This window comes from Helobdella robusta (assembly GCF_000326865.2).
Source record: "Helobdella robusta unplaced genomic scaffold HELROscaffold_2, whole genome shotgun sequence".
Taxonomy (NCBI): Eukaryota; Metazoa; Annelida; class Clitellata; order Rhynchobdellida; family Glossiphoniidae; genus Helobdella; species Helobdella robusta.
The window spans coordinates 4,602,251-4,611,152 of record NW_008704083.1 but is presented as its reverse complement, the minus strand read 5'-3'; the positions used below and the strand labels follow the sequence as shown (position 1 = coordinate 4,611,152).

Below are 8,902 nucleotides of genomic sequence, written 5' to 3'. Positions count from 1 at the left end.
CATTGGTTATTTTATTTTCATTTTTTCGTTTTTTATGAATAAGTCCGTTAAATTAGTTAACGGATTATTTGGAATTCTTTTAATATTAAGAATTACAAAAGTTGGCAGAAGCTGAGCCATTTCATTTTCCAAAATAAATTTTAATAAATCAATAACATCTAAAGTTTTATCAATTTTAGTGTTACCTCTGGATTTATTGAACAATTTCTCTTTTTTCTCTTTTTTAAGATTTTCAATTTCATTAATCAGAATTTTTTTTGCAGCTGATAATTCTTCATGTGAAAAAAAATCAGAAACTAAATTTTGAAAATTTACTTTATCAAAATTTTCACTATTTTCAAGAAAATACCAGAGAACTTCTGAAACGAGCAGTCTTTTAGTCGCCATTTTCGTATACATGATTGTGTGTGTGTGTATGTATACATACATACATACATACATACATACATACATCTGGATTGGATGTCCCTGGATCAAAGCTCTGTGATGAGATTTCGAACTTTAGAAATGAAATGACCAGATCATATAAATCTGATCCATAAAGTTATCCTTAATAATAATACATACATACATACATACATACATACATACATACATACATACATACATACATACATACATACATACATACATACATACATACATACATACATACATACATACATACATACATACATACATACATACATACATACATACATACATACATACATACATACATACATACATACATACATACATACATACATACATACATACATACATACATACATACATACATACATACATACATACATACATACATACATACATACATACATACAGACACACACACACATACACACACACACACACACACACACACACACACATACATACATACATACATACATACATACATACAAATGTGTTCAATTCCCATCCTCCAATTCAGCTATTGCACTCGGGTTGTGTATGATAAAAGCCCTAAAGTTTGTGCGCGTGTGTCTGTCTAGTCTACACATACACTGGTGTGTGTGTGTGTGTGTGTGTGTGTGTAAATATGTGTGTGCTGTGTATGCATGTGCATGTACATGTTTGTATGTTTCTATGAGTACGTACGTTCTTGTTGCCTCGATCATTTTTAAGAAATATTATTAGGTTGGATACCCATTCACGGTTTTTATAAAGCAGTGTTGTAAAACTGTTTTAATATTTCGAATGAAATAAAACTCTATTCAAGGATCTTGCTTCTTCGATCAATAACATTACCATGACATAAATAATCACCAGAATAAAATAATATTCAAATTGATTTTCAATGAATCTTGCTGTCGATTGATGCACTTTTGTTGCGTGAATGAAAGCATTGAACTTCTTGAGCGAGCAGCTTCATTGAGGTCGGCCACATGAGTAGCTGCAGCTGTGTGCCGCTAACAATCTACATGCGTATTTCATGGCCATTACACGGCGTAAACTTTTTTTGTGATATCTTATTTCAAACATTTCGAGTTTATAATTCGTATAAAAAAATTTGTCTTCCTGAGGATAAAAACTCGTTGTAATAAATTTTTACTTCTTTGTATTTGCTTGCAGCTTGATGTGAATGCTTGTGTAAGTGTTTGTGTGTGCGTGAGTGAGTGTGCGTGTGCGTGAGTGTGTGTGTGTGCGTGCGTGCGTGGATGTGGCTACTTTTTATTGTTTGCAGGCGTTATTTAGTTATTTATAGTACACCATGTTACTAAAATGAAATCAATATGATGCATGTAGGTAGATATATATCGAGCCACTCACTGAAGCAACAAATTTCAGGCCGCTCTCCTTCCTGTGTTTGATCTCAGAGCAGACTGAGCAGGTGTAGATGGATGCGTCATTGCGTGGAAACTGCAGCGATGGAAATATACTGCCACTCCCATGTGTCAAACAGAATGTGTCAAACAGAATATTTAAAGAAATGTGATGATGAAAACTTCGCGTTGACAACAACGATATAGATTTATTCTCAAGTAATTCTCAAACTTATATCAATTTAATGCGTATTTACTACGCACATGCATCATGCATACATCTCCTAATTTTTTCCGATTACTTATCATTTATTTAAGTAAAAGATAAAGATGATGACAATGTTAAAAATAGTGATGACGACCGTATTAACGATGATGATGATAATGAGGACGACGACAACGATGATGGTGGTTATATCAAGAAAAGAAATTTTTATAACGATTGGTCTATGAAAAACTTCAATAAAGATAACTTGAAGACGACGATTGTAAAGTTTTTGTAACGTTGTAATTTATTCGATTATGATTTGCCGACAAAGACGACGACGTAATAATGACGTCATTGCAGACGAAACTTAAGATAGGACGATGACGTTGTTGAGGATGAAAATGATATAGCACGCGGTGTCGATGATAATTGTAACTACGTCGATCGCATTATCAATGATAAAATATTTTAGTGTAATGATGACAACTGACATTAAGATAACAATAAGATGTGAATGATAAAAATTACGTAAATAATAATGCTGATGATGATGGGGATAGTAATGGTAATGATGTTATGACAATGACATGATGTTTATGATGACGAAATGTATGTTGTTGATAACAACAACAATGGTAAAGCGGATGTAGTTAGTTCGTTAAATTGATTACTTGACGATGACGCAATGATGAGGTAGCGATGATGAAGAAATGATGATACGATGAAGATGTGATAAAGAAGATGGGATGATGATGTGATGATAGAGATTCGCTTGCATAGTTTCTCAGTGCGACGTAATTAACATTCCTCCATCCCGCTCTGATGGCCCCACTTGTTGAAGACATTGTTAATGAAAATTAATTGCCAATTTTAATTGCATATTCTGACGACAATGCCAGCCAGAAATGCATTAAAATGTTTGAAATTGATATGATCGTGCTCGCAATTATTTTGAAAATTTTTGTTGCTATAGTTTAATTCAGTTTTAAATGGTCAACAATTTTTAATGGTTTGGTAATTTCCATTTTAAAGTTTAAATTTTTTTTGCAAAAAGTTTAGTCATATTAAAGTTAGAAAAAAATTAAAAAAACTTTAGAAAATGTTATTCAAACTATTTAAGTTAATATTTTTAGAGAAAAATAAATACATTTAACTAAAAAATGTAATAGTACATGCAGAATTATATTTGTTACACATGAATAATTGTCAGACAAATTTTTCTGTCAGGTTCGCTATTCAAAATATGTTGTAAACATTGTAATTACTTATTTTAAAATGTTGATGGTATGTTAAAAAACACGTAAATGGATGTTGGATGGGTGAGCTTTTGCTGCTTCATGTGCAGCCAATCCAGGCATGTCCTGGCATGAAGGTAGATTGGATAGGTTCCGTGTGTGTGTGTGTGTGTCACTCTTACTCACTCACTCACTCACTCACTCACTCACTCACTCACTCACTCACTCACTCACTCACTCACTCACTCACTCACTCACTCACTCACTCACTCACTCACTCACTCACTCACTCACTCACTCACTCACTCACTCACTCACTCACTCTCTCACTCACTCACTCATTTCATTTGTCTGCTTTCTTTTAAAGTTTGTTATTATTGCATATCGACATGTTTATATTGTATCTATTAAGCTTTAAATTCACGTGCGAATGTCTGAATGATATTTATAGAAGCAAGCGTTCTGTCAATTAATAAGGCGAATTATGTAAGATAACAACAGCAAAACAGCGTCGGTTGTATGAAGCGTTAAAGTGATACACGTAACCTCTACTAACATTGCCCATAATATGTATCAGCAATTAAAGTTTCATACCTGGGATTGAAACTGCAACGAGCATGTTTATTCATCAAGTGAAAATAATAAATATTTGTTGTAAGATAATAATGACTGTTATTAAAGTAATGGTAGGTTCCGTAGCAGCAATTGAAAATTCAAGCTTGGCGTGAAGAGCAGAAAGGTTTAACAAGTTTTGTTCTTCGGACAGATTATTGTTTATTATCAATTGTGTAATGTGTGAAATTTCAGCTAATGATTGATTTAGACGGTGAAATTGTAAAATTTTTTTCAAAAACCTTATTTCTAAAAACACCATCAAGTCATTATATGTAGTGATTATCATCATTAAAATAATCACATCGTCTGGTATTGGAAGTCTTTTTCGCAAGTCTCCTTCGTGTGGATTATGAGTGGAACGAATATTTTATAAAAAATCAATTTGAATAATTTATATCTTTGAGTTAAAGTTTAAAAAGATATACAAAGAATCTAAAACTTATTCAGAAAAAATCCTATTGTGATAAAATTTCATGATTTTAATCACATATAGTTATAAATATTAAGATTTGGTATAAAATTTTTTCGTTACATTCCTTCCAGATCCCTTTTTTCATAATTAAACATATGAAAAGTAATAATGAGATATTTAAAAGTAATAATGAGATATTTAAAAATAATAATGAGATATTTAAAAGTAATAATGAGATATTTGGAATAATTTTTTAAGAATTAGAATTGCAATTACAGAAAACAGAAAAGTAAATATTGCACTTTTCAAAGTAAAATCTGCCTTAAAACCACATTCCAAACATTATAACTATTTGAAACAATTTTAGAAAAATTATAAGTTGTAGAAAATTAAGGGTTAAATAATCTAGGCACGGAAAGTACCACAAAAATTCAGTAAATTGTTCGTTTCAAAATATTAAAATAGCTGTAGAAACGAGAAATTGAGGAGCAATTGTGAAAAAATGAACATGTTTCCTTATATTATTTACAAAATTAACAATTTCAAAAAAGCATAAAAGCTAACAAAAATAGCTCCATATCAATTACAACACACATCTAACAAAAACGCCACTTCTTTAAATTCGCCCTTTCATCAGAGAGTCAAAAAATAGTTTATACAGATTATAAGAAAAATCAGAAAGAAGTGAAATTGCTGAGCACATCTTCAAACTGAAAATAAACTTTGAAGATTAAATAAATTTGAAATATTCATTCTTGAAATTATTGGCGAAAATGAAAATATTCTGTCATTTGGTAATTGGACAACTGCACTGGTCTCACCAATTCAGTTTATTTTTGAAACGTGTTTGTAAATTTTATACTAACAGCCTTTTAAAATAATTTTTCTAATTTTACTAGATTTTATTTCAATGATTGTACTCATGTTGAACAATTCTTCATAAGAATAATTTTCTAAAACGTTTCGATACGTCAGATCGCAACATCAAAGATGAATGAGTATTTCAAAAACGCCCATTAAAATAAAGAGTTTTAACCATAGAACGATATAATATAATATCGATCGACTGTACAACATATGCACGTCTAAAAAGTTTGCTAAGCATTCATAAAAATAACTTTATGTGCATATAATTATTTGAAGTGATTGTTTATAAATAATCATAAATATTTATACCTGCGCACACGGAGTTACGAAATTGTTGCAGATACATATATACCATTCAAATAGACAGCTTAATGATATTAGTGCATTTGTCAATTTTAACATTATAAAATGATATATATATATTGCCATAAATAAATTTACACACACACATACTCACACATACACACACACACACTCACACACACATTCATATATATAAATATATATATATACAGTATTGTATGAATTCTACCGAATTGTTGGTATTAATCAATTTAAAGTTTGTCTTTTCAATTTTCCTTACTAGAGTTTTCTTGAAATTGTACAATTTGTTGAAAATAAACTTCAGATAAACATCTAACAAAGAATGATAACATCATTACTAACTTGACGGCTTAATACTAACTTCAATAACAATGAAAAACAAAGAAATGACAACAACAAAGATGAAGAATACACCACCAACTAATAACTTTGCTAAAGAACTTTGCTTTGTTCAAAGAAACTTTATAAATCAAACCAAAACCTGGACTGAAGAACATTTGAGAAAAATCGAAATAAGGCCTTACCTGCCACAAATTTGGATAACAACAGTTTCATTAAGTTTTCATGATGAATTAGGATAATAATTCTATTTTCAATGAGTTGAACTATTTCCAAAAAATTCTAGTAAGGAAAATTGAAAAGACAAACTTTAAATTGATTGATGCCAACAATTTGATACTATATAAAATATGGTCTCCTTCCAACGTATACACGTATCTATATATACTATATATATATATATATATATATATATATATATATATATATATATAGTCATACAATGATACAAAAACTTACGCACACGTGTATATAGAAATTGGAAGTTGTTCGACGCAATAATTTCAGGTGTTTTTGTGAGTCAGAGCGAAAGAAAGAGAGAGCGAGGGAGAAAGAGAAAATCTTGTTTTATATTTTCTGCTGGTCGGTTGGTACTTTTTATTATTTGGTAACTTATTAATGCATCAATAGACCTGAAATAATATTATATTTTGTTATAAACAATTGAGCTGAATACTTCATCATCCTTTTGCCTTCTGAACATTCAGATATTCAATCTACTGACCTACCTAACTTCAAACACAGGTTTAGTGATTTTTTTCAATCAACCACAAACAAATTTTGAACTAGTTACGCAAACAATTTAAGTTATCACATATACAGATTTTTATTAATTATTTTTATACAGCCACTTTCAAACACTTGTTTGTATACATTCGACATTTAAATGATCAAACAAAATATTTGCATATAGAGATTATATTTCATCGGACGTTAAACATCCATAGGTAGCAGGTGCAAATGTTTAACTAAGGCAAATAAATGTTTTTGTGGATATAGTAAATTTTTATTTAGAAAGAAATATGTTTTTAAAAATTTTAAATGACTGAAAACAACAAGTTTTATTGTTAGCTACTTCGCGATAATATTAAATTAATAATTAACAGCACACATTATTAAAGTAACATACAAATAACAATAACAATAATGATAATATTAACATTTTCTTTCAGTATTATTATTACTATTAGTAGTATTAGTATTAGTAGTAGTAGTAATAATAATAATAATAATAATAATAATAATAATTTTTGCCACTATCATCATCTTTTCTAGGCAACGATGTGGCGCCTTAATTGTTCAAACGTAGTTTTATCGTCCATTGGAAAGACATTCCAAAGTTTTTCCATCATCATCATCATCACCTCTCTCATTATCATCATCGATACTGCTACTACTGGTTAGTAATGTTTTTTATTGTATTTGTTTACCGCGCATTTATTTGTGGTTCATCAGAAATTAACATTTCTCTGTCGATGTGTGTGTGAGTTTGTTTGTATATGTGTGTGTGTTTGTACGAGTGCGCGCGTGTGTGTGTGTTTGTATGTGTGTCTGTTCAGACGCTTTGAGTTATTGTATGTGTGTATTTATTTGTTTGCTTGTTAGCTGTTAAACTGTTTGTCCTGTTTTAGTGTTTGTTATCTTTTTGGCTGGCTATGTTTTATATTACATTGGGCTAGTGAAGATCATATTGTAAATTAAAATTAAAAAATTCTAGTTGATAGTTAAATAGTCAAAATATTTTATTAATTGTTAAAAATTGTATTTTTACAACTTATATGCCGTTGGTGTACTGTTAGTTGAAGCTTGTTGTGGATTTGTGGCAATAATGTTGCAACTATCGCGTTGTTGTTATTATTTATATCATGTCAATGTAAAACAATCAAATCATAGTTTAAAGTACTTAAACTGTCGATATATTAACGATTCCCATGTGAATGACATCCAAATCAGATGCATTGAGTTATTTTTGTTCTATTCATTTAAATAAATTTAATATCTTCTAAAAATAGATCGATCAAATAAATTTGATTAATATAAAATCTACATTATTTATCTTATTTAAAATATTTATTTATTTAAAATAAATTTGTTGTGTTATGTAACTAAGAAGCTAACCATAGTTGCATTGTTCATGGGATTATCAGGTGTTAGCTACGTACTGAGCTTATGTTACTAATCATTCATTTCATTCTTAGAAGTTCCATTGTTAGGTTTCCGTTATTATTCCTCATATCTACATTAATTACTTAGGACGATGTTAATGTTCTGAATAAAAATATTGACAACCATTGTAAAAATGAGTGGCTATTATCATCATTAATGTAGATAATAATAATCGTATTGTTAATTTAGTCATGCTTCTCAGGGTTACCAACATGTGATTGCGCGTACCTCTTCCACACATCTTACTCATTGCACGTGATAATGGTACTGTCTTTGCATTCAAACCCTGTTCCTGCGACAATGGAAGCTGGCGTCTTTACTATTACGCCATCCAGTCACCCTTTTAGTTAGTTCTGAAACATAACCCAACAGCATTACGGTTTACATAAAAACAAGAAATGCATCGAATAGTGAATTAATTGTCGAAATCGATAGATTGACGCGATATTTTCTCCGCTGTCCACTTAAATATGATTCAATGTTTGTAGATGGTTATGATCATTACGAAGACTTCACTTATTTCAGACTTCACTTATTTGAAATTCTGAAGTTACGAGACAAGCAATTTACATAATATCCTAATCTCACAGCATGTACATTACGTCTGTGTTGCAGCCCTAGTCTGTTTTGAGACATTTAACATATACATATTATATGTATTATAAATATTTGAAGTTTTTCACTGTTTTCTGTGCAACATCTGTTCTCATTTAATGATGGAAAACACATCATGAACAGTTAAAGATTGTAGTCGTTCCGTCCTTTTTTTCGATATAATTATTTAATTTCTTTACATTAAAAACATGTGTGGCATATATATACAAATATTAATTTAATAAAAATTAAAAGTTTTTATGCTTTTCGCGACTTTGAATTAATTTCGTTAACAAAGAGTCTTAGTTTTAGTAGATTGTGAACTTTAGAAAACTATTTATCGCGTTTATTACTGCTAAAAATAAATATTTGAACT

General features: G+C 29.9%; 1 protein-coding gene across 1 annotated transcript in view; it reads right to left on the bottom strand.

Moving 5' to 3' along the window:
• HELRODRAFT_160387 (hypothetical protein) overlaps window positions 1-387 on the bottom strand; it is a gene marked incomplete at both ends in the record, with an annotated part of 13,009 nt that extends 12,622 nt beyond the window's left edge. Inside the window, one exon of the mRNA XM_009017350.1 lies at window positions 186-387. Within this exon, the coding sequence (XP_009015598.1) occupies window positions 186-387 (202 nt within the window). The remainder of the gene's footprint in view (window positions 1-185) is intronic.
• Between the last annotated feature and the right edge of the window lie 8,515 nt (window positions 388-8,902).